This window comes from Eptatretus burgeri, chromosome 13, assembly GCF_056783735.1.
Source record: "Eptatretus burgeri isolate ZD-2024b chromosome 13, Ebu_testis_v1, whole genome shotgun sequence".
Taxonomy (NCBI): Eukaryota; Metazoa; Chordata; class Myxini; order Myxiniformes; family Myxinidae; genus Eptatretus; species Eptatretus burgeri.
The window spans coordinates 49,847,255-49,874,049 of NC_140973.1; the positions used below are offsets into that span (position 1 = coordinate 49,847,255).

At 44.5% G+C, this 26,795-nt stretch overlaps 1 protein-coding gene across 1 annotated transcript in view; it reads right to left on the reverse strand.

The window, feature by feature from the left end:
- Nucleotides 1–325: 325 nt before the first annotated feature.
- LOC147014439 (transcription factor EC-like) overlaps nucleotides 326–26,795 on the reverse strand; it is a 160,184-nt gene continuing 133,714 nt past the window's right edge. The window contains 4 exon segments of the mRNA XM_085852386.1: nucleotides 326–1,077; nucleotides 1,899–2,046; nucleotides 2,522–2,597; nucleotides 2,741–2,797. Of these exon segments, the coding sequence (XP_085708512.1) occupies nucleotides 646–1,077; nucleotides 1,899–2,046; nucleotides 2,522–2,597; nucleotides 2,741–2,797 (713 nt within the window). The 3' untranslated portion in view covers nucleotides 326–645.

Consider the following 26,795-nt stretch of genomic DNA (forward strand, 5'->3'; position numbering starts at 1 on the left):
TTGCCCAGTTTGAAGGAGAATAAATATAATCAAAGCTTTGAAAGTTGAAAATGGATATTATCAACTAAAAGGAGAATGTTCACCGACATGGGAAGTGAGGAGCAGCTGACGTTTCAAGCATCAGCCCGTCGTCCAGTCTCCCTAGACCGACACAAGCTCTCACCAAGACAAGTATTCTGTTGTATTTTGAAAATTGAGTTGCCTCTCACCGAATAAAGAAAAGCATCCAATTGTTTTGTTTCCTTATTTTAAGGCTAAAATGCCTTTCAGAAGAAGAAAAACTAAGCGATCATCAATCACGATAAATTGAGCGAATATCAATATATTCATTAAAATATGGTTTATTTACATCGTTTTGAAAACTTTCAGAAAACTAGCTGCAAACAAAGTATTGCATCCAAAAAGGTGTCACAAAAGACGATGAAAAGATGATTGTTTGGTGGATAAACTTCAAAATTACAGAATAAGAAGCTTATATTTGCAATCTCCCCATGAGCAGCAGTTCGTTCGGAAATCCATGAGCCTGGAATGTTAAGATGACATTGTGCCAATGGTAACGAAGGAACAGCAGAGAGGAGGTCAATGGGCTTGAATAAAACATTGTACTCGGAGCACATGAAGTAAACAAGACAATACAAACTAAATTTACACTCCCTCCTTTTCCTCGTCCTCTTCACTGAAGGTGTTGCTCTTGGAAGCCGTCGGAGACACGGAAGAGAGTAGAGGATCTGCCAATTCCACCGGTGAGAGGCCTTCATCTAGCAAAAAGTCCCGAAGACGTAGTCCGTTTCCGAATGGGGAAGGGGGCCCCACAGATAGCGTAGTTCCTGGAACTGCGCCACAGTCTAAGTAATGGCCTTGAGTCTCAGCCTGGAGATCTTGGCTCTCAGAGTAACCAAGTGTGCCACTGTTGAGATCCAATATGGTTACACGACCTGTATCAGCAGGACCCAATGGCAAAGATCTGTAGTTAATGTTGGATTCTCGTTTGATCAACGGACTGCAGTTTTCTGTAGTACTCAAGATGCTTGTGGATGTAATCGGAAGTCCATGGGCTCTGGCCTGCATTTCAAGCTCCTATGAACAAACAAACAAAGTTCATTAGAAAAATAATGCCTTAAAGTGGGACTTGGTGATGGTAGAATGGGGGTTAGAGGTAAAAGTAATGTTTTTTGAAATGTAAGAACACAAGAGTTATATAATACAATGTTTTAGCTCACATGATTGAAGATTGGCTCCCTGCTCATCACCCCTTTTAAATGACAACATATTCTATGATGCAGCTCCGACTTCCCAGGACCTCATTATCATGGCAATTGCATCAATTTAACTTCACGGTGGTCATAAATAAGACCATGCCTGGTGTTGCCTTAATGGTTAGGGTGGTGGGTGGGTTTTGGATCCTCGGATCCTGAGTTCAAATCCCACTCGGCTGTTGAATTAATACCAGGTGGGGTTGACTCTGCCTGTCATCCTTCTGAGGTCGGCAAAATGAGTGCCAGCTTGCTAGTATCTTGTGTCGGTGTGGTGACCTGTTCAGGATTGTGCCCAATAGCCAATACTCTGCACTTGGGCAGCACCAATACTCTGCACAAAGTATGGTGCCAATGGATGTATAAAGACGAGGCAGGGCAGAGGAAAGAACCCCACCAACTGAGATATCCTTTCATCCATTTCTGTCACCAAATTCTGTCCAGAAAAACTGAGTCTTCAGACACCAAGACAAATTGATCAACCAGCCTATTGCAATCCCATACAGATAAACCTGCTACTGACCATTAGCTTGTGTGGCTAACTCGTATTGCATTTTGAAAACATTTTGAGGTGGTGCTAAGCTGAACTACATTGGTAGACTCAGTTCGAAGTCTCGGACATTAAGCAGGATGTACCGAATCTACCTGAACTCTTACGATGAGACTGCGGTTAGCAAGTTCAAGGCGTCGCTGGCGAACCTCGACTTCCCTTGCTCGCTGATGTTCACGCTGCATTTTGCGGATGTAGTCAACCGATGCCTTGAGGATTGTACCTTTGTTCCAGCGCATATCCCTGCACACACACAACATTGAAAAGAATCTCAGTTCCTTTAGCCTCAATACCTACAGAGCTGTGGAAACATAGCTAACTCATCCTATTCTATGATTGACAGGCACTTATACATCAAGGAATTTATCAAAGGTGTTGCTTGTAGTCTTGACAAATGAAGAGCTGCAACACAAGTTTGAGAATGTCTGCTGAAAGAATCAAACTCCTCGACTGCATTACAGACATATCCATGCAAGAGTCGTGTTCCTGTATGTCTATAAACTAGTGAATAAGTGTTACATCTTTACTGTGGGCCAGGAGGAAACCCACACACAAACAGTATGTAGCACTATCCCACAGAAATGTCCTTAATCTGTGCATTATGGTGGCCAAAAGCTCCATGGAGGATTTATTGATGCCACAGCAGAAAATAAAACGGGCTTAAGATCTTTAATTCCATGTAAATTGACAGTAAGGTGCTTTACGTCAAATGACTTACGGATCACTGGACTTGGGAATCAGTGTCCCCAGTTCCTTAATGCGATCATTAATGTTGAACCTCCGCCGACGCTCAACTGTCAAAGCAGGCATTGAAGGGAAGTTTGAGCAACCTTTAAATGATCAACATCAACACACAAGTTGTACAATGAAAAGGAAAAAAACAATCATAAAACTGATGATACAAAATGAACACCAGTTATGACTAAACGTATCTTACTCAGGTTGTGGTTGTCTTTCTTTTGCCGCTCTTTGACCAGGGTACGGACATCCGTATCTGAAAAACAAAAGTAAGTGACACCTTCCCAACCATATACCACTACTTCACATTTCTCCCATCAGTAACCATTAACCACATTGTCTACCTTCTCACACGGATCCCTGTTTAAAGCACCTTGAAAAAGAATATCAACTCAAGAGACTCGGTGACTTAATGTTTTGAGTGTCCGCTCCGAGTCTGGGAGGTCAGTGGTTTGAAGCCCTGCCAAGTCACGCCAAATACTTCAAAAGTGGGACTTGCTGCTTACTTTCTTGACAAGCAATCAGAGGTTGAGCATGGACAAGCAACCAGAGGTTGGCAACCATTGTATTAGGTTTCATGGGTCGAATGGCCTCCTCCTGCATTGAAGTTCCTTGCAAGAGAATTCGAATTTAAAATGATTTGAAATACAAGGAGGGTCTGCTGTTTTGTGTTGTGAATAAAACAGCAATAAACTTCAGCAGGGTAAAAGAAATACATGGATAGAACAAGGCATGTGGACCACCCTGTGTAGGCCAGTCTGACAAAGCAAAACGAATGGCACATGGTTTATCTGCTCCAAAGAAATTGGGGATTATATTGTTGTGGTTGACGAAATTCACAAACCACCATTCAGGTCCCTTAGGTGAGATATCTCTGTAAGTATATGTGTAGTTAGGCCCAAACCCGTTGTTTAGAGGGAATAAATGTCATTTATGCGGGCTGCGACCCTTTTAGATAGCCGTTTTTCTTTTACTATCTTTATTTTGGACCAGCCGCCATTACTACCACCACCAACCACGTCTCAACAGCCATCACACAACAACCACCAACCACAACGCCGCTTCACGACAACAGCCACGACCTTTACCGTCACAACTCGCCACCATCATATCACCACCATTCTTGCGCCACTTGTGGGCACCGATACTGGACTCGTGCAGGGCGCGCACCGAGCAACGTGTTCAGAAACATCACAGACTTTCCGAAGAAAACGGATCAAAAACGACTCACGCCCACTTCTGTTCCGTCCTATCGGTGAGCGTGGGGCGATTTGGCCCCGCCTCCAGGTACGTTGGAGTGTGGTCGCTATATGCAAATTCATGGATCAAAAAGCATTCACGCCCACTTTTCCTCGGTCCAATGGGGAGCCAGTGAGAGGTGAAGGGTCGGAGGTAAAGGGTCAAAGGTGAAGGAGCGAGGCCACGGGGGATATAAACGGCTGCGTTCGTCAGTCAAAGCAGTTCGCAGTTGGGAGTGGCCGGTGGAGCTGGGAAGAAGTGGTAGTAGTCAGAGTGAAGAGGACGGAGCTGTGGAGAGGTGGCGGCGGCGAAGGCGGTCGAGGGGGTGCTCGTGTCGGAGTCGGGGAGCTGCGGAGGGAGAGGCCGGCGGCGCGACCGAGGTCGTGGTGGAGACGCTCGTCGCGGGACCCGAGACAGGGAGGTATCCTCCATCCCCCGAGCATCAACAACCCCCTCCTGTTTCCCCCCGCGCTGAGATAGTGCGAGAAGGGGGCCCCGTCCCCACCCCATACCAGGCAGTCCCAGCGAGGCCCGCGGAGTCGGGGCGCCAGCGCCATTTCGCGGCTCATCACCAGACGGGTAGGCCCGACGCGGTCTCGGCCCCAGGCCCGCCTCATCCTTGAGGGTGGTCCTTTTCTTTTGCTTTGGGTATATGTGTTGTCGGCGCCGTCTATGAAGTAAAACTGCATAAGTGTTGCCGTGTGCTCGCGTAGTCGGTAATAGATCTGCATTGTCTTCTTCTTTTATATTTGCTTTTTGTGTAATATTGTGTGTTTCTTCTCCTTTTACATTTGCTTTTGGTGTAATTGTATATGTGTGCTTTCCGTTCATCGCGAAATAAATGTGCTTCATGTTGAACTGTTTTCCCGTTTCGCTTCGTCTTTTCCTCTATTGAATCTCCATCTTACTTCACGTAAAGGGTTGGTCGTGGGCTAAAACGCCCGATAATTAATCGAACCGTCGAGGCCGATGATAACACCGCTCGGTTATCCCGATAGTACGGAACGGGTCGCTTAAAGTGGCCCGTGTCCGAAGTCGACCTGCGGCGAGGTACGATCGCCCGGTCTACCCTCCGTGTGGGTACTTAGGTAGGTCGAATTTGGCGAGCAACCCTATCCCACGCGGGGGGCCGATTGGCACGATCGTGGTGAGTCCGAAAGGTCCACCCGTGACTAGTTCCCGGCGTTAGTCCGAGAGGGTCACGACTGGATTGTCCATCCGGTGGGTGACGTGCCGCGATTCGAGTTACGTGGCCGTTCGCACGCTGGCGGGCGCGAATCTGCAACAATATTAAGGGAAGGAGCTCGTGAAGGTTTCTGAAAGACGCTTACCTGTTTGTTAAAACTTTTAATGATGATCTCCTTATAGTTACCTCCGCCACCAAAGGTGGACGGGGGTTATGTTTTCACCCGTGTCTGTCTGTCTGTTTGTGAACAGGATATCTCAAAACGTTGTGGACGTATTCAGATGAAACTTTCTGGAAAGGTTGGGTACGTAACAAGGAAGAATTGGTTCGATTTTGTTGAAGATCCGAATCCGGATCTGAGAATTTTTTCAGTGATTCTTCACCATTGTGTGATAGGCCTAAAATGATATATAGTACGATATCTCAAAAAGTTATGGACGGATTCGGACGAAACTTGGTGGGTGAGTTGGTTAGGTGACAAGAACAAGCTGATTAAATTTTCTTTCAGGTTCGAATCCAGATCCGGCCTATCAGTGGGATACAAAATGTAAACGAATCAGCCTGGTGGAGGTATGCGCTCTACTGAGTACCCTTCTAATTTAAGGAGCCGGTTTCCTGAGACCATCACTCACACATGCTTTTGCTGTGTTTTTACAAAAAAACAAATAACTTTCCAAGTGATCTCATTTTGCTTTTCAAATCCAGAGACAATTTTTCCAACATCGTTTTGCTGAGTGTTTCACCATCTCCTGTTTTTATTTGTTAAAGACAGGTCAACATTGGACCAAACCATCAATGCCCCCTGGAGGTTTGCTTTCAATGGAATATGATGTCACATTCATTAGCAAACTGGTCCTGGTATAACAAACAGGTGAACAGCAAGCTAACCACTATATTGGCTTTGTCTTGGTTTCAAGCTTCAACAAATGCTGGAGTAGTGGAGATACTCTGAGTATGGAAACAAAACGCCATCTATAGGTTGGATTTTTTTACGATTTAAAGGGAGTGTGGTGTGTCTGAAGTGTCCATGTTTGTATTGGTGTGTTCATGTTTCAACGGCAGTGGGAGAGTGGTTAGAAATTACATCATACTTGTGAATGTAATAAATACATGGTATCACGCGGTATGAGTATCAAACAATTAATTATACTTGTGTTGAGGCATGTTTAATGGACATAGCATGCCAATTCACATTGGTCAGGCATGCTGATCATTTAAATCGAATCTTTCGCACTCAGATGCTGCGCATGCAACGCCGATCAGTGATTACCATCGGCCTATCCATGATGTCTCATCAAGTGAGACCTTTCGAGGAGCAAGAAAAGTGGAAAAGGCATTTCTTAGAAACATGCCTTATTGAATAAAAGTACGAAAGATTGAATAAAATAATATCAGAAATGTACATTATACGCAAAACTTTAAAGTAAATATAATTATTACCTCCGAAACCGAAGGTGAAGAAGGTTATGTTTTCACCCATTTCTGTCTGTTTGTCTGTTTGTGTACAGGATATCTCAAAAAGTTGTGTACTGATCCGGATGAAATTTTGTGGACAGGTTCGGTGTGTGACAAGGACGAACTGATGAGATGTTGGTGAAGGTCCGGATCCGGATCCGACGACTAGAATTTTATAGTGATCCTTCACCATTGAGATATAGGGCCAAAAACGATATAGTATTGTATGGCATGATATTTCAAAAATGTATTGGGCCCGATATCGGGCATTACAGGGTGAAGGTATGCGCTCTACCGAGTGCCCTTCTAGTTTCAAAATGTTTTAAATGCAGTTTCTAATAAATAAATAAATAAATAAATAAATCATACAACTGCCCCAGTCACAAACCTTGGCATTTCATATCAGTCATAAAGAATAGCTGCTTTATACATCAAGGAATGTCATAAATGCACTCCACGTTACATATGCACCAACTGTCCCCAAATACACCCCATGTCACAAATAAACCCCGTATCGCAAATACACCCCACGTCACAAATACACCCCACGTCACAAATACACCCCGTGTCACAAATACACCCCGCGTCACAAATACACCCAGCGTCACAAATACACCCCGCATCACAAATACACCCATCACAAATACACCCCGCGTCACAAATACACCCCGCGTCACAAATACACCCCGCGTCACAAATACACTCAACGTCACAAATACACCCCGTGTCACAAATAAACCCCGTATCGCAAATACACCCCACGTCACAAATACACCCCGTATCACAAATACACCCCCATCTCACAGATGTACCCGTGTCACAAATACACTCCCTGTCACAAATACACCCTGTCTCACAGATATACCCGTGTCACAAATACACCCCATATCACAAATACACCCCACGTCACAAATACACCCCGCGTCACAAATACACCCTGTGTCACAGATATACCCGTGTAACAAATACACTCCATGTTACAAATACACCCCATATCACAAATACACCCCCATCTCACAGATGTACCCGTGTCACAAATACACCCTGTCTCACAGATATACCCGTGTCACAAATACACTCCGTGTTACAAATACACCCCATATCACAAATACACCCCACATCACAAATACACCCCGCGTCACAAATACACCCTGTGTCACAGATATACCCGTGTAACAAATACACTCCATGTTACAAATACACCCCATATCACAAATACACCCCGCGTCACAAATACACCCCGCGTCACAAATACACCCCACGTCACAAATACACCCCACGTCACAAATACACCCTGTGTCACAGATGCACCGCATGTCACAAATATACCCTGTATCACAAATACACCCCGCGTCACAAATACACCCTGTGTCACAGATGCACCGCATGTCACAAATATACCCTGTATCACAAATACACTCCGTGTTACAAATACACCCCATATCACAAATACACCCCACGTCACAAATACACCCCGCGTCACAAATACACCCTGTGTCACAGATGCACCGCATGTCACAAATATACCCTGTATCACAAATAAACCCCGCGCCACAAATACACCTCATGTCACAAATTCACCTCATGTCACAGATGCACCGCATATCACAGATGCACCGCATGTCACAAATATACCACGTATCACAAATACACCCCACGTCACAAATACACCCCACGTCACAAATACACCCATCACAAATACACCCCACGTCACAAATACACCCCGTGTCACAAATACACCCCGCGTCACAAATACACCCCACGTCACAAATACACCCCACGTCACAAATACACTCAACATCACAAATACACCCCGCGTCACAAATACATCCCGTATCGCAAATACACCCCGTGTCACAAATGCATCCCATGTCCCAGATGCACCGCATGTCACAAATATACCCTGTATCACAAATACACCCCGCATCACAAATACACCCCGTGTCACAAATACACCCCGTGTCACAAATACACCCCGCGTCACAAATACACCCCACGTCACAAATACACTCAACATCACAAATACACCCCGCGTCACAAATACACCCCGCGTCACAAATACACCCCGTATCGCAAATACACCCCGTATCGCAAACACACCCCGTGTCACAAATGCACCACATGGCACAAATGCATCCCATGTCCCAGATGCACCCCATGCACCAAATCCCAAATGCATCTCGTGTCCCAAATACACCCGTGTCCCAAATGCACCCCAGTTTTCCAGATAACATAAAAACACAAACACACTTAACTTTCATTCTCTTTCATCCCATGTACATACTGTGCACAGGAGCACTTCACCTGTGTGTCATGATCATGACGCATGCTTCCTGTCGCATCCTGCACTTGGGGATGCGCTGTGTGTGCCTTGCTCTGTGACAGCTACACTTCAACATCCAATTCCCTATATTGGATTGTGAATTTTGTTGGATGCTTGATTGTTCCATTCAGTCCCATTCTGAGTGCTGGTATGACTGTTTGAATGTATTGTGCATTGCCAAGTTCATGTCGGTACCAAGCACTTTATTAATTTTTTTCATAAAAGATTGGGCTCATGGATGAGTGACGAAATAGAAGGCAAAAAGACAACATACTGACAGTGGGCTACATTTGAACACAACAAGCAAATAAATGACTGGAGAGGAAAAAAAAATGAGAGCGAGGAGAGGAGGAAACACAGCAACATGCAAGTAACATGCAAGCAACATGCAAGTGAGGTTGGGTTCATGTGGGTAGAAATGATTGTGGGTAGAGATTGCAGATGACATGAGATGGTAGAGCACTGCTTGCTTGAGAATCCCTGGAAGGAGGAGTGGGACTCAGCAGCCTTAGGATGGTGGTTCCACAAACAGGAGAAAAGAGGAACAAAGGAGTGGAGGTGTGTAGTAATCCGGGATTTTGGGATTTAACCAAAAGGGGGTATGAAACTTCACTTTCGATCTTTGTATGTTGTATGAGGTCTACATTCAAACTGCTTTGTAAACGCACCGTTTACATATCTTATTTCACACTTACAGAAGCTATTGCACAACAGCCTTGGTTCGTCCTTTATAGTGCATTATTTTTGTTTGAAGGTAAAGCCAGCAGCAGAGTAAATGAGCTTCACGTATTCACATTGGACCAAAATGTCAATTATTCTTAAAGTTATTGGGTTATGGAATACATATAAAGTCATAAAAACTGTTAATTTCACTTACATTTCCAAATTATAATGCCCGGCCTTCAAGTAGAGCTTGAAAAGGTGTGCTGTAGACACACACGCTAAAGCTGGATAGCACTTCAATTCGAGTTGGGGATGCTCACCATTGCTAAAATGGCCCGGTCTGTTAAGGCTAGCAGATGAGTCGTGATTAGAAATCTACTCTTGATGTATACGTGGTGTATTCCGACTAAAATTTCCTCCCCCAATCACCAACCATGGGATGGTTTTGGCAACACAAGGTTTTACATTCCACCACAAAAACTTTACTCTGGGACATAATTATTGAGAATTCATACAGACCAGTTAATACGGATTATGCCTCTGAGCACGGCCTGAGACCTTGGGTGTTTTATGCTACAGCATGCTGCTGTGAATTTATGCCTTCGTTGTCATTCAGCATGTGATGATATGGTGATTCAGCACCAATGATGATGATTTGCATTTCCCACATTTCAAATTTACTTGATCTTGGCCACCAAAGCCAAGAAGGCCAAATCTCATTTACTGCACCCCATCTATTCGAGCCTTGAAAGTCCAACTAGTTCGGTCAACCGGAACATATGATCTATGGAGGACAAACTTTCACCACAGCCTGCTTGTAACGAGTGAGGTACACTTTATTCATCAGATGGGCACTAATAAATGCCTGTTGAAGGATGGCCTAGGAGGATCAGCACTGTCTTTTGATGGAAAGACATGATGCTGGGAACATTGTGTCTGTTACCTATGACCTTATATGGCTGTCACTGCTGTGTCTTCTGTTTGGTACCATTTTTGGTGCCTCTCTTTGGTTATTCACGAGCAGGGACCCAAGTTCTCAAACCCTCTCTTCATTGCAACTTCTTAACCGCCCCCCCCCCTCCTCCAAAAAGTCCTCAACCCCTCTCTCCTAACTCTCTGTCCCCTCACTGCCTCACCACCCCCAACTCCTTGTCTTCCCAAGCCCCTTTCTTAAAGTCCTCAAGACCACCCCATTCCAAGTCTTAAATCCTCACCCCTATCTCCATCCTCGACCTTCCCCCCACCCAACTCTTTGTCTTCCCCTCCCTCTTTCTTATTCAAGTCCTCACCACCCCACCCCCCCCCCACTCCATATTGACCGCAAACCCCAATTCCTTAAGTTTTAAATCACCTCCCCATCCTATCTTCAAATGCATCTTTTAGTTTTATACACAATATCAAGGCTCGTAAAACATCTAACACACAGAATGTATAACAAAGGGAGCAAGAGACAATAAGGGCAGGAGAGGGAAGCATAAAAATGTGAGGAACAGAGACATGAGGAGATCTGTGGAAGGGAGAGGGATGGAGTGGGGTGCATGGGGTAAACATGCTGGACATGACAGGGACTTTCAGGAAGGAAAGCAGGGAATTTGAAGGAGGTGGGTTTGGGGTGGCTTAATGGGAGTAAAAAAGATCGTGGTTTTGGATGGGGAATGATAAGAGATGGTGGTGAACAGCTGTTGTGAAAACCTGGGGGGAAGAGTAGGATTGAAGAGAGTGTGGGAGTTTATTCCAAAGGTGGGAAAAAAAAGAGGAATGAAAGAGTGAAGGCGAGCAGTGATTCTTGATTTTGGTCGTTTCACCAGAAGGGAGTTGCTGGCAGACCATGAGTGCCCTGGGTAAATATGAACGGGACAGATCACAGACAGAGCATGGGTGGCGAGGCTGGGGAGGATTCGGTAGAAGGCAGAAAGACCACCAGCTTGTCTGTGGTGAGAAAGTGAGACACCCAAAGACTCAGCCTCATCGCGGGAGATACCAGTGATCCTAAAAGCCTTGGTTTCCACAGCATGAAGTGGAAGAAGGTGTGAGGCGGGAGCACCAGCCCAGAGGGGAGAGCAGTACTCCATGAACCTGCCGATGAAAGCTTTGTATGTGGTCAGGGGCTCATGTGTGCCAAGGAAGGACTTTGCACGATGGGGGATGCCCAGTCAGCGACTGAAGCCTGGTGTTGGCTCAGTGGTTAGGGTGGCGGCTTGGGATCCTAGGGTCCTGAGTTCAAGCCCCGTTGGGTGGTTAATACACCAGGTGGTTGACTCAGCCTGTCATCCTTCTGAGGTTGGCAAAATAAGTATCAGTGTGTACTGGTAGAGGGGCACTGCATCAGCGATACAGTCGCGCTTTCAAGAAATGATAGCTACCCCGGCAGCTAAGCTGCCAGACGCAAGAAGAAGAAGAAGTCAGCGACTGGCTTTGGAGGCCAGCTTGGAAATGTGGATTTCCCAGGAAAGATCATGGCAGATAGTGAGACCCAGAAGCTTGAATGAAAGAACTTCTTCAAGAGGATTGTTGAGAAAGTAGATGGGGGGTTTCCAGATGGTCCTTTCAGAGAGACATAGTGAGAGTGTGAGATTTTTCAGGATTGAAAGACATGTTCCATGTGTTGGACCAGCTTGTGATTTTATCCAGATCTGCAGAGAGCGAAGAGGCTGCTGCTTGCCGGACTGAGGGATGACAGATGGTAAGGCAGAGGGTGGAGTCAGCAGCAAAGCGATAAAGAGGATGCCTTCCCACTACAAGTTTCAAACTCCCTACCCATTCAAAGTATTCAATCTCACCACCTCAAGTCCACAACCCCCACCCCCCCCCAACCCCACAAAGCCTCAATCCCTCTCCCAACTATCTGTCCCCCTCTCTGCCCCCCGTCCCCAGCTCTTTGTCCTCCCCTCTCCCTTTGTTCTTCAAAAAGGCATTGAACATTGATGAAGGAAACAAAGGCAGGTGTAGATGCTCAGAACACTGATGCTTCTTCAGTCAGACACAGTGTGGTTGTCCACAAATCAGTTCACCAACTGGATGTAAATGAAAGGTCGATATGTGATGCCAAATGATGGTAGGTATGTCATAAATGGTCAGATGAGGCCACACACTATGGCAATAACTCACAGCATGAGCTCCTTTACATTATTGAAAACAGCCCGAACAATATGAATCCATCCATTTCCATTGGGACCATATTCTGTGCAGAGCATTGGTGCTGCAAAAGTAGGACACAATCCTGGACGGGTCGCCACTCCGACACAGGTTACCAGCAAGCTGGCACTCATTTTGTCGACCTCGGAAGGATGACAGGCAGAGTCAACCCCACCTGGTATGAATTCAACAGCAGAGTAGGATTTTAACTCAGGATCCTAGGATCCCAAGCCCACCACCCGAACCATTACGCCAACACCAGATATAACAAGACCAATGTCGACCAACAGGTATGCGTTTACAATGAACCTGACACACAAACACCCCAATCTTCACCTGATATTAAGCATCACACTAAATATCTTTCTTATTTCGATCATGACACAGGTGAACCAACAAGAGAAGGGATTTATTTATGAACCATAATTAGAATTTCATGCAAGTTCTCCCCACTCCACCACCCCCTCTCTCCTCAACCTCTATCCATGTTGACCCCTGAAGATCAAAAGGAAGATACTGGACCTGAGTTTACCTGCTTTAACCCAAAGTGGTTGTGCCAAGGTATTTTTGTGCCAAGTCTTATCTGGATCGGTTTAAATAGAAACACTCAGCAGGCCTAAAAACTTAATTCCATCACCAAGTTTGAACTTTCACCCACTGTGAATCCTGTAAATGACTAACACGAGCTTTTTCTCGGCATCTCCACAGGGACTGTTTGAAATCACCTAGTTGTGTTTACTTTAATCTCCATCGACTCAAATACAAGGGAATAGCAAAGCAAAAATATGTCTGGTTTTTAGTGTTTTACCTTTGACCCCTTAAAATCAGAATTGGAGCATAAATGGAAAAGAATGGGTTTGGCTTGATTGAACCAAGGTACCACCATGCCAAGACCTTAAGGGGATTGGCGTAGAAATGAAGGAATTGTGTGTGAGTGCAATTGTTGGAAAGAAAGAATGAAAAAAAGGAAGAACCAGGAAAAACAATAGGACTCTCCCTCCCCCACCTCTCTATAGGAAGAGAGATAAAATAAATTCCTCTGTTACATTTCCATTTTAAAATCTCCATGACAACCAAGCTTATTGTTTTTACACAGGACAAGCTTCCTCCTCTTCACATTTACAACCCAGTGATCCTGCAGTAAACTGAGCCATGTTTTCAACCGAAAGCCAGAGGGAGGCAACAATGTTTTATGGCAAAACTCCGTGGAAATACTTTCACTTATTTCCTCTCTCGTCACATGTCGCCAGCACAACTTTCACTGACAAAGATGGACTAACATGATGTCCATAAAATATGGCATTTATTTGACATATGAAATAGCAGCTTGGTCCACCACACATCTTCTTCTTCTTCTTCTTCTACTTCTTATAGTTCTTCTTCTTCTGCTTGGAACCCGACAAAGCAGGAGGCATTTTGTCTGATGTGTGGAGTTATCATGTTAAGAATTACTTTTTAATTACGATTTCTATCAAGTTGGTGCTGCGAGATAACTGCCTTAAATCTGTCCAGGTTCCCAATTTCAACCGACATCGTTTGGCAGTTCCTTCCATCCATGTACCATTCGAGGAAAAATGGAGTACTTCATGGTATTAGTTTCTGTGCACAATGGATGAAATCTTTGTTTATGTAGTGATGCTCTAGCTCGTTTAAATACTGGAGTTATTTGGAGTCAGGTAATGGTTACTTGGGATATCAACCTTATCACTGACAACTTTATGAAGGAAACGTAGTCTAAAAACCTCTCGTCTGTTCACAAGCGGCTCCTATTGAAGTTGATGGAGCATTGCGGGCATGTTGTCTTGCTTGTTGAAGTCGTGAAGAACAAATCTAGCAGCTCTCTGCTCAATCCATTCCAATGTTTACATATCATTGTCGAAATATGGGTCTCGATTGGAGCAAGAGTATTCTAAGTGAGAACGTACGAATGAGAAGTGAGAATATTTCTGCACATCTGGGTTGGTGAATCTTAGATTACATTTCAAAAGACCAAGCACTCTGTTGGCTTTAGCAGCAACATAGTTTGTGTGATTTTTCCATATCAGGTCTTGCAAAAGCTGAATTCCAAGGTCCTTGGTGGACATCACCTTCTGGAGATCAACACCAAGCATGCAGTTGTTGTATTGTGGAGTTGTTTCTTGCGTGATCACAGCTACCAAGTTTGGTGAATTTCTGCCAAACCATTTAGGAGGAGATAGCTTAACAAATGGATGGACAGACATACAGATAGAGCCAATTTCAATACCCCCCCCCCCGGTTTTTTCCAAAAAGCATGTGGATAAAGACAGAGCCATTTACAATATCAAAGTTGCAGAGGCAAGTTACGCCACTCCACCCCCCCCCCAACCGCCGCCCCTCCCGTTTTTTCAAAAAAACGTGGGGATAATGACAGAGAAATTATGTATATATTTTATGACATTATGACATATTTCAAATTATGCACAACAGGAGTGTGTATATATATATATATATATATATATTATATATATATATATATATATATATATATTTTTTTTTTATTATTAAAGAAGAAGAAGGTGCTTCAAACCAAAAGTAAAAAACTAGATCGACTCCGCTAATTTGAGCAAAAAAGAGAGAGCAGACCCGGTCTCAGGCAACGTTTCGCTGGCTTCGCAGCAAGCTTCATGAGGCACAATCGAATAGTCTATTGTGCCAAGTGTCTATTGTGCCCGATGAAGCTGGCTAAATGTTGCCTGAGGCCAGGTCTGCTCTTGCTTTTTTGCTCAAATTAGCAGAGTCGATCTAGATATTTAATTTTGGTTGGAAGTGTCTGCTTCTTCCTTTAAAATGTGTTATCCCAACCGCCCGAATCTTATTCACAAAAAATATATATATATATATATACATATATGTCAAGGGAGGTGCAAAGTGCCCCTCCCTTAACTTGGGATGGTTTCTCCGTACGCAACTTTAACACGGGAGCTGAAAATTCATTTATTGGCTTCCACTGCACGAAATAAGCCTGGTGTTGGGTTAGTGGTTAGGGTGGTGGCTTGGGATCCTAGGGTCCTGAGTTCAAGCCCCATTGGCCGCTGAATTAATACACCAGCGGGTTGACTCAGCCTGTCATCCTTCTGAGGTCGGCGAAATAAGTACCAGTGTGTCCTGGTAGAGGGGCACTGCATAAGCGACACAGTCACGCTTCCAAGAAATGATAGCTACCCCAGCAGCTAAGCTGCCATATGCAAGAAGCAGAAGACTGCACGAAATAGGCTGCAAATTCCAGAAGTAAATCCTTTTGTACATACAGGTAATATGTTCCAAATTTCAGCAATGTCCACTTCTGCATTCTTGAGTTTTTAACGAAAACCCTCAACATTCACATTGGTGTCTGTAAGTCTGTCTGTCTGCCCGAAATGTGTTGGCGCTCATATCTCAAAGGCTATGCATTGAAACGGGTGGAAACTTGGAATATACATTGGCCAATACGTCGAATCAATGGCTTTCAAAACAAATTTCACCTACTAAGTGCCATAGTTTCTGCTTTTTTTTTTTTTTGTATACCTTGGTCGAGGCTCGTATGAGAGCTAACACACAACTCACAGCAAGGAGGCACGAGACAAGAGGGGCGGGAGTGGAAGGGACAAGACAGTGGGGAACAGTCACATTAGGTGAACTGTGGAAGGGAGAGGGATGGGGATGGGACGGGGAACATGGCGAAGAGAAGATGGACATTACAGGGACTTTCAGGAAGGAAAGCAGGGGAATTGAAGGAAGTGGGCTTGGGTGGATTATCGGGGGTAGAAAAGATCGAGGATTTGGATGGGGGAAGATAAGAGGTGGTGGTGAACAGCTGTTTTGAAAGCCTGGAGGGAAGAATGGGAAAGAATAGAGTGAGGAAGTTTATTCCAAAGGCGGGAAAAAAGAGAAATGAAAGAGTGAAGATGAGCAGTGATTCGTGATTTTGGTAGTTTTACCAGAAGGGGGTTGTTGGCTGACCTTGAGCGCCCTGTGGAAATGTGGTGGGGACAAATCGCAGAGAGAGAGCAGGGGGGGCAAGGCTGGAGAGGAGTCGGTAGAAGACAGAAAGACCACCGACCAACCTGCGGTGATTGAGTGAGAGGCCCAAAGACTGAGCTTCATTGCGGGAGATGCCGATGATCTTAAATGCCCTGGTTTCGACAGCGTGAAGCCGAGAAAGGTGGGAGGCAGGAGCACCAGCCCAGAGGGGAGAGCAGTACTCCATCAGGCTATGGACAAAAGCTTTGTAAGTGGTCAGGAGCTCAAGAGGGCCGAGGAAGGACTTTGCACGACGGAGGATTCCCATTCGGCGACTGGCTTTTGAGGCGAGGTTGGAAATGTGACTTTCCCAGGAAAGGTCATGGCAGATAGTGAGACCCAGAAGCTTGAAAGAAAAGACTTCTTCCAGAGGATTGTTGAGAAAGTGGATGGGGGGGGGGTTTCTAAACGGTCCTTTCGAAGAGACATAGTGAGAGTGTGAGATTTGTCTGGATTGAAAGATATGTTCCACGTGTTGGACCAGTTTGTGATTTTATCCAGATCTGCAGTGAGCGAAGAAGCTGCTGCTTGCCGGTCTGAGGGATGACAGATGGTATGGCAGAGGGTGGAGTCGTCGGCAAAGAGAAATAGAGGATTTTCCAGAGAGTCTGAGAGATCATTGATGAAAACCAGAAAAAGAACAGGGCCCAGAACACTACCTTGAGGAACTCCAGCCTGCACAGGAAGAGGGGATGAAAGAACTCCATTTAGGGCCACACGTTGACTGCGACAGGAGAGGAAGTCTGAAAGCCATGAGTGGAGATGGCCTTGAATACCATGGGAAGAGAGTTTGGTGAGTAGGGCAGGGTGCCAGACTGTGTCAAAAGCACGTGATATGTCCAGGGATACGGCTCAGATTTCCTGTCTGGCATTGAGGACCTCCATCCATTGATGGGAGAGCAGAAGCAGCATATCCAGGGTAGAGTGACCTTGTCTGAAACCAAATTGATGATTGGAAATCAAGCCATTGGAGAAGAGGAAGGATTTCATGTCTGAGGCGATGATGGATTCCATAACCTTGCTGATGATTGGGAGAAGGCTGATTGGTCTGTAGTTACAGGGATCTGTTTTTGCACCTTTTTTATGCAGGGCAGTGATGTTAGCAGATTTCCAAGCAGATGGCAGATGACCTTGGGCAAATGAGAGGGTGAATAGAACAGAGAGAGGGTGAGCAAGAGCAGAAGAGCAGGCTTTGAGGACACGTGGGCTGATGCCATCTGGACCGGTTGCAGAATCTGACTCGAGGTTTGAAAGCAAGCTCTCCACCTTGTCAGGAGAAAAGGATACAGAGTCCACGGACAGTTGGGTGCGACTGGGTAAAGTGGGTAGAGATAGTGATGGGTTTAGGACACAAGATTTATCTGCAAACACCGAGTTTAGACATTCAGCTTTATCACGTGTGGAATCAGCAGTGCGGCCATTTGAGGTAAGGGAGGGGATGGAGGGGGAACATACACCAGAAACAGATTTGATTAAACGACACCAGGATTTTGAGGAGGGAGAGAGGTTTGAGAGTTCAGACTTGAGATGAGAAAGATGTTGTTTTCTGGCTCTCCTGAGGGTAGATACACACTTGTTCCGAGCTTTGTGGAAAGAACTGAGATTGGCCTCAGTTGGGTTTGCTTTCCATGAGGCAAAGGCAAGTTGTTTCAGGACAACTGCCTCGCCACAAGCTTCAGTAAACCAAGGACGGGAGGAAGGGTAAGACAACTGAACACGAGAGGGGATAAATCTGTGCATGAGGGAGAGCAAGTTTCTTTGAAAGAATTCCCAGGATGAGTTGATGTTTGAGAAAGTAGTGATAGGAGACCAGTCTGTAAGTTTGATGGCTGCTCGGAGACCCTGCCAGTCGGCTTGAGTGAAATGCCAGACTCGACGGCGGTGAGGTGGTTCTCTGATAACAGCCAGAGAGATGTCCACTTTAACAAGGACGTGGTCAGAAGAACCAATTGGAGCGAAGGAAGAGCAGCAGATATTGTCAGGGAAATTTGTCAAAATCAGATCCAGAAGAGATGGAGTACCATTGGTTGAGATCCGGGTCGGGAAGTTGACCGATTGAGTCAGTCCCAATGAGTCGCAGAAAGCTTTTGCTGAGGTGCCATGGCAGGTGAGAGAGGTACCCACACCTAGCCAACTGGTGTGATGACAATTGAAGTCACCACATAAGAGGAAGAGAGAGTTTGGATGAGAAGATAGAAGATGGTCCATGTTTTCGGATAGTGAGGTGTAGATGGAGTCATCACTGTTCGGTGGACGGTACAGTACACATATAAACATGAGGTGGGAGTGGAGGGGAAGCCGAAGCCAGAGGTATTCCTGGGGGTGTGGGGCAGTGAGAGCAGTGCATGGAGAGTGAGGAATAGAGTCTTTGATGAAGAGAGCAACACCTCCACCAGGACGAGGCTCAGGTCTGTCATACCGTAAGAGGGAGTAACCAGGGAGAGATACTTGGGAGTCAAACACGTCTTGGGAGAGGAAAGTTTCTGTTAGGCAGATAATGTCTGGTTTGTCAGTGGCAACCTGTATGGAAAGATCTGAAAGGTTTGAGCGAAGGCCCCGGATATTTGAGGTCCACACTTTTAATGAAGAGGTAGGGGAGGAGGCTTTGGGTGCCGGAGGTGGAGGGGGAGGGTAGGACAAGGGACGAGGGGGGGAGGTAAGGAGGGTTGCTGAAAGAGTGTGGGGTATTGCAGAATAGCGAGGGGAGGGGGCCGAATGAGGAGGAGAAAAGGCTCTGTGGTGCTGGGGGAGAGGGGGGACAAGAGACAAGGAAGAAGGCAGTTGAGGATTTGAGGAGGTGGAGTGAAGAGATGGAGGTGAGAGGGCAGTGGAGGGAGGCAGGTTGGTGGATGAGAGGGGGAAACTTCGAGAAGGAAGAGTGAGGGGGATGAAAGGTGGGAGAAAGGTGAGGGGGAATTTTTGAGAGAGGTGGGAGGGAGGCTTGGAGGGAGAAGAGTGGGATGGTTGCTTTGAGAGTGAGAGTGAGAGTGAGGGGTGAGGGGGGTGAGTTGGCACTGAAGTTGGAAAAAAAGAATGGTTGATGGAAAGCGAGCATCCATGGCAAAGATGTTTTTGTTCCTGTGTGGTACAAGTATGCAATGGTGGTGTTGTTAGAAGCAGACTCCTGCAACAATCAAGGGAAGCAATAAGTGCTCCTTCCTTTATTTGCATAGGTTTCTCTGCATGCAACTTTAACACAGGGACTGAAAATCTTTACAGGCGGTTGCCCCCAAAAATAGGTATTTGCTTTCTTCTCCGAAACCACACACCCAGTTTTGATGAAACGTGACCACAACCTTCATCACCCATAATAGACCAAAGTTTGTTCATGACATTAAAAAAAAAATCAGGGTCGAAGGGGTGTAGAGGGGGATGACCCCCAAAAAAAGTATTTGCTTTCTTCTCCGAAACTACTCACACAATTTTGATGAAACTTGACCACAACCTTCATCATCCGTGATCTACCAAAGTTTGTTCATGCAATTTAAAAATCATGGTCTAAGAGGGTTTACGGTGTGAGGTGGGTTTCCCCCCAAAATAGGTATTTGCTATGACATTGGTTTGTTGGTACATTTTGCTTATTCCGTCCCACGTTGTCTTCCTCCTCAGTAAGATTATTCTACCAGATGAGTGCCCAGGGGTATTGCCCCTATTTTTGCTCATAGGGGCGAACCCCAAAAAGTTGGACAAAGAAAAATTTCGACTCCGGTAGTAAAATGGTCAAATGCGAGGACTCATAACTTATGAACTGTTCGATGAAAGTTCGTGAAATTTTGAATATGAATAGGACACTTGTTGAGTTTTTAAAGTTACCCACAGCCACATAATTAGGGACATAGCAAAAATTAGGGACACCGTAAAAGTGGACTTTGGAAAAAATATCTGTTTTTCAGTTGCTCTACTTCTAGAAGAAAACTGCTTGAAACATGGAATACTATATATAATTATATATATATATATATATATATATATATTATAATCAGTTATATCATACTGATTATAATCAGTGATTATAATCAGTGTGACCACTCCTTGGCTTTTTTCACACGATCTTGGCTATTCTTTGTTCACCTTGGCGTCTTGGTTTTCTATAGGTTTTCTTGGCGTATAGGTTTTCTATTATCATCGCTTTTCCGAAACCTTGTGAATTCTTGCCTTTTTTCATTGGCTCACCTTGGCATTTATGAAAATGAGGAGTCGTCACACTGTATGTAATGCATAGAAATCATTCCATATCTTGTAATATATTCCAAGCTTTCTCTGGGTCTCCTGCCGGTGCTCTCACCAGGATACTGTACTACAGATCAGTGGCCGGCTTTGTATGATGGTGCTTTAATCTTGTGATCTTGTAAAAGCATGACCTGGCATGTGTTCTGTTAGCAAGCAACTTGCTATCTCTTGCCAAGCAGCTTGCTTTATTTTAAGCACTCAAGCAAGCACTCCAACAGAATGGAATGTTTTGCACCACTCAATAACATGGCTATCGTGGTACTCCAACAAATGCTGTCTGGGCCATCATTTTCAGTTTTATTCAATCCTCTTGTGACAACTAACCCAAACGAATTTACTGTGTTAGTAGTGGCTACAGAGTACAAGGAAGAGGGGAAGAAAGATAAATAAATGAGTCAGAAGGAGGAGCCCCCTGTCAAGCTTATATATGGACCCTACCAAGGTGCGCATTTTGGGGAGAGGGTGGAGTGGTTTTGCATTTTTGAAGATCTTGAGTAATTAGGATGAAAAGTGGAAATAACAATAAAATAATGAAATTTCAAAAATCGTGAAATTTTGATAGAGGGGCATTTGTTGAGACTTTGAAGTTACCTGCAACCACATAATTTGGGAGATAACAAAAGTTAGGGACATCATGAAATTGGACTTTGGAAAAAATATCAGTTTTTCAGGTGCTCTAATTCTCGAAGAAAACTGGCTGAAACAAGTAATACAGAGAAACCATTCCATTCTTGGGAAAAATGTCAGGGGCACAGAAAAGGCCCCTTTACATGGTATGTGCCATGTGGCAAACTAGAGAAAAGAAGGGACATTCCCAGAGCTTGGAGAAAATGCCAAATAATAGAAAAGAAGGGACATTCCATGGCTTGTGGAAAATTCTAGACGATAGGAAATAAGGCAAATTCAACCATTGTGGTTTTAGGAGGAGCCAAGTAATGGTCCAGAAAAGTTCATATCAAGGGGTGCCCTACATATAAAGGTTAAACCCGTCAGTACGGAAAGTTTTTTGTGTGTACCTTGAAAACGAAAACATATAAGATAATGTGCATGTGTGTGATTAATTTGTTTTAAATTGGCACCCCTTTATAATGAACTTTTCGAGAGCATTACTTGTTTCCTCCAAACAGAACAAGGGGTGGTGCATCATGCACACGAGATATTTTGAATGTCCCTTCTTTTCTATTGTTTGGTATTTTATACAAGCTATGCAATGTCCTTTCTTTTCCAAAGTTCCCCAAAAGGCACATACCATATAAAAGGGCCTTTTCTATGCTCCTGCCATTTTCCCCAACCCCCAAAACATATATATATATATATATATATATATATATATATATATATATATATATATATATATATATATATATATATATATATATATATATATATATATATATATATATATATATATATGTCAAAACATGTGGAGTGTGATTAGCACTCCCCCGATCTCCATTGGACACAGTCCTACACCAAAGCATCATCTCCCATCCAAAGGCCTCGGCCCAGCGACTCTGTCAAACAGACAAATATTACATGGTCAACATCAGCGAAACATCAAACGGAGCCACCTATCCAGATTTCAGGCTTATATACCCTCATCAGGATGACATATTGATAAATATCTGACCAATGATGACCACATTCATCATTTACACATCAGAAGCACCTCTTGACTATTATGGTGAGCATCGTTACGTCAGTAAAACCACATAATCTGGCTGAATGGTTTGCATTAGCAGGAACAATCATCTTGGTGGCAGATGGGTGGTTGTTCTTTGCGGATTATCCGGTTTTACCATGTGGAACATAATCCGTGGCGATGTGCACCATAACAGTCAGGAGGTGTGTCTGATGTGTATATATATATACATACACGTATACGTATACGTACAGTGGATAAGCACAATAATTGTGCGTTTCTGAAAAAAAAGCATGAATTTTCTGACATAGTTAGTGAATACCATAAGATTTATTTTCAGATGTGGAGGGAAGTCAGATTTGACCTCTGAGGACCGTGAGAGGTCAAATCCAAGATAGCCGCCAGTTCACCGGGTCTAATGTTCAAACGCATTTAATTTTGGAACTAAACAGTGTCAAAACAAACATTTAAGGTGTCATTTCCAACTAAGTTTGGAATGACCATTCGTTTGGTGATACTTTTGAGATTGCCAGGAGCCAAGGAAATGCATTTTGATCAAGGTCAAGGTCAAATTACATTAAAACTTTTGGACATTCTTTTGGTAAAGACAATGGATTGGACCTAATGCAATATAGCGAAACTTCGCTTCCATTTTGACACTATAGGGATAATAATACAAAAAAATTAACAGAATAGTCCCATGCTGCTAGTCTATTTAATACTTTATTAATAGCAATGATGATGATGGTAATGGTAGTGATCAAAATCTAACAGCCTCCAGAACAGAAGCACAGTGCAGTGCACTTGAGCACAGCTTTGGCACACTTGCACCGTCCAGTACATCCTTTCTCACAGTGACAGCGGATCAATTCATGGCACGATTTTGATGCTTCGGGGAGAGTGGTCCAAAGCAACTGCCACCCAGTTGTTTCCTTTGTCCAGCCCCAGTCAGATGGCTGTGGCATCTCTGGATCCAGGACCAATGCCTGGTTCCAACAGTTGGCCTGGTAGCAGGTGCGCTTGATGTGCTGTTTGAGTGCTGCCTGGGTTGGAGGAATGTTCTCTTGAGTTCTAGACTTCTGTGTGAAGAGCTGTTTCCTGGCATGATTCACTTCCGTTCTCTCACTGGTTCGGTCGTACATTAGCACCACAAATCGCTCGAGCAGTAACATTTATCCTTCACTGACCTCACTTGGCATGCATAGGCGTTCATTGAAAGCATCATTCACCTCTGGGAAAGACTTCCAAGTTTCTCAGGCAGTCTTCTTTCCTCTGCCAGCGAATGCAGATACAGTGTCACACCCGGTGAAAGCGTGGAGGAATGGGAGAGTCAGACACAGTGTTGGATTCATTGTGGCAACCATTTCGTGAACAGCTATGTAACGAAAGCTTGACCCGACACCAAAGGCAACCCACAGCTCATTAGGAGCTGTCTTGCTGAATGAAGCTACAGCCAGCACTACCACATCAGTATCAACGGTACGTATGGTCACCATCTTACACCCCTTTTGCACAGCATCTGCTATATGCAGAAGTAGACGAGTGTTGGCCTCATCCTGTGAACATGGAGCAAGGCAGGCCAAGTATGACTCAGCCGGAGAGCAAAGGACTCCACTTCCATGTGTTGCATACAGTTCCTTGCCCTCTGCTGGAGGAAGATGAACAACTACGCGTGACAAGAAAGCAAACAATTCGGTTTTGTTATCATCGCATCAAAGGAAGTCCTTCCAGTTCTTTGGCATCACAGCAGAAGGAGATACTCTTTTCCTGGTGCCCTTTCCCCTCTTCTGTCTTGTTGAGGCTTTGAGGCTGGCGGGTAGGTATACATCCCAGACAAGGTCGATGCGGCTGCTTTTCTCAAGTTGAGCAGAGATGTATGGTGCAAACACTCTTTCTCCATACTCTTGAAATGTTCTTGATGTTCCCGGATTTAGCATTTGAACCACAGCTGCACCATCAAGAATTGTTGCATCAGCCATCGGCACACTATTCTTTTTGAGCAGATCTGATTCCAGGCAGCGAAGTAGATCTGATTTAACCCCAATCCGAATTTTCCCTCCAGTTGACAGAGCTGGCGGGGCTGCCTGGTTTTCATGGGAGAAGAAATTGTCCATGTCTCCGTCTCGTGTTTTACAGGACATGTACAGCCTCGAAAAGAGACCACAGTCACTCTTCAGTGCTGCGAGCTGTGCCTTCTGTTTTGACTTAATCTTGACCGGTGGCCTACTGAACAGTGGCAACTTGTTCTTTGGAAGTGTTTGTGTGAAAGGTGTTGTACACTGTTCCAGCCTTTCTCTCACAAACTTGGTGTACTGCTCCTCACCAAGAGTCTCGATCCTTCTCACAGTTTCAGCCACTTGGGTGTACACGATGTCCCTTGTGTCAATGACTAGTAGGTCTTGACTGTGTTCTAGAAATTAATTCCCCATATCTTCCAGCACTGTCACAAGTGCCTTAACCTCCTTCAGGAATGCTGCTTGCACTCCAGGTTGCTGATCATGGTGATGGTGTCCAGTGTCGCCAGCACCATGCCGTTGCTTTGTGGCCTGTTGCTCAAACTCTGTAGTGATCCTTGCAATTTCTGGCCCTGCTACCATCCAGCGTCTGAGTGCTCCGGGATTGCCAGTCAGTCCGATAGCCCCACCAGAAAGCATTGTTCTGCTCATGGCACTGGTCAAGTGCCATGGCAGAGAACTTGTTGCTGGTTTTGCGCACCACAAAATTTCCAGATTTGAATTCTGATAGGACATCTGGGTGTTTTTCAGAGAGAGTCGTCATGTCACGGATGTGTACGGGAAGCCATCTGGAGTAGTGCGTGTGATCTAGGGTGAACATCCATGGCATGATCTGAGTCAGGGATTGCACGTACAGTTGGAAGTTACCTTCACGAAGAGACCTGATTACCGCAGCAAGAGAAGCTCCAATGACAAGGTCTTTAGCCAGTAGTCAAAGTGGACACTGGCCTTTGTTCACTGTATGCACCGCTATTCAAAAGGTGGACTATCAGGTTGCATGGCATCAGTATCATCGGATGTGCAGTCTTCACCGTAAGCTTGTTGGAGGAGTGTATAAAGGTTTGCAGCTGTGACCTGGTGTGCATGGCGGGTCTTGGTGACATGGCTGGCATGTATGAAGGAATTTGCTGTTCCGGAACCTGCAATGTCAGCCTGTACCAGGGCGTTCGTCCAGTCTGTACCAGGGCGTTGAGGGGCTAAATAACTAAATTCGCCACAATGACACCACTCGGTATTCATTTGCAAATTTCAACTGATTGCTTATTTTTTTGATAAATTTTTACCTTGACCTTGACCTAAATTCATTTCGTTGAATTCTGTCATCCTCAAAGGTATCACCAAATGAATGGGCATCCCCAATTTAGTTGGAAATGACACCGTAAATGTTTTTCTGTGCAGTCTGGTTCCAAAATTAAGGACGTTTGAACATTAGACCTGGGTGATAAGCGGCCATCTTGTATTTGACCTCTCATGGTTCTCAGAGGTCAAATCTGACTTCCCTCCACATCCGAAAATAAACATTATGGTATGACCTAACTATGCTAGAAGTTTCATGCTTTTCTCATAAAATGCACAATTTGTTAAAATATGAGAGCTTATCCGCTGCACTACTACGTATATTTTCAGCAAAACGTTCTGATGAAGAACCATGTATTGACTCGCACATAGTAGAAACTTTGCCCATCGTGTATCAAATGACAAGTATTCATTTTGCCGATTTTGATAAGTAAATTATCTTGAGCAACAAGTCATTGCTTTCCTTTTAATTAACTTAATTGTATGAAGTGTTACTGCTTCTTGAGTATAGACTATAGATAATTATCTATTGTAATAAATGTCATTGTGTGTCTGTCAGTCCATCAGTGTGTATGCACATGTGTCTCCTCCATAACTCCAAAACCATGAAACATTGTGGCCTGAAATTTTGCAAGCATATAAAGGGAACTCCAAGGGAATAGATAAATTAAAACTGGATGTTTGAGTTAACTTAAACACCCCTTTTGACGATAATTAACGGCGTTATTTAATTATCCTTCATCAAGGCTACATCCTTGGGCAGCCTGCTCTCCCTCGCAGAGTTCTTGATTAACCTTTTTTGGCCTGCTCAACAGGGCCTTGACTTGGAACAGGCTGCAATGATTTCTTAATGATAAAGCGCTCCAAATTTTGTTTTTACTTTCATCACTCAAATCATCGAATGCCTGATCTTCTTACCTACGAATCGCTGTACTATATACATATACATATACATACCTTGCGTCTGGCTTTAGAGTACATGTGTATCTGTCTTTGCTCTGGCTTTAGAACACACTCTACTCCCATCTTTCAATGAGGGTTTCCAAAATA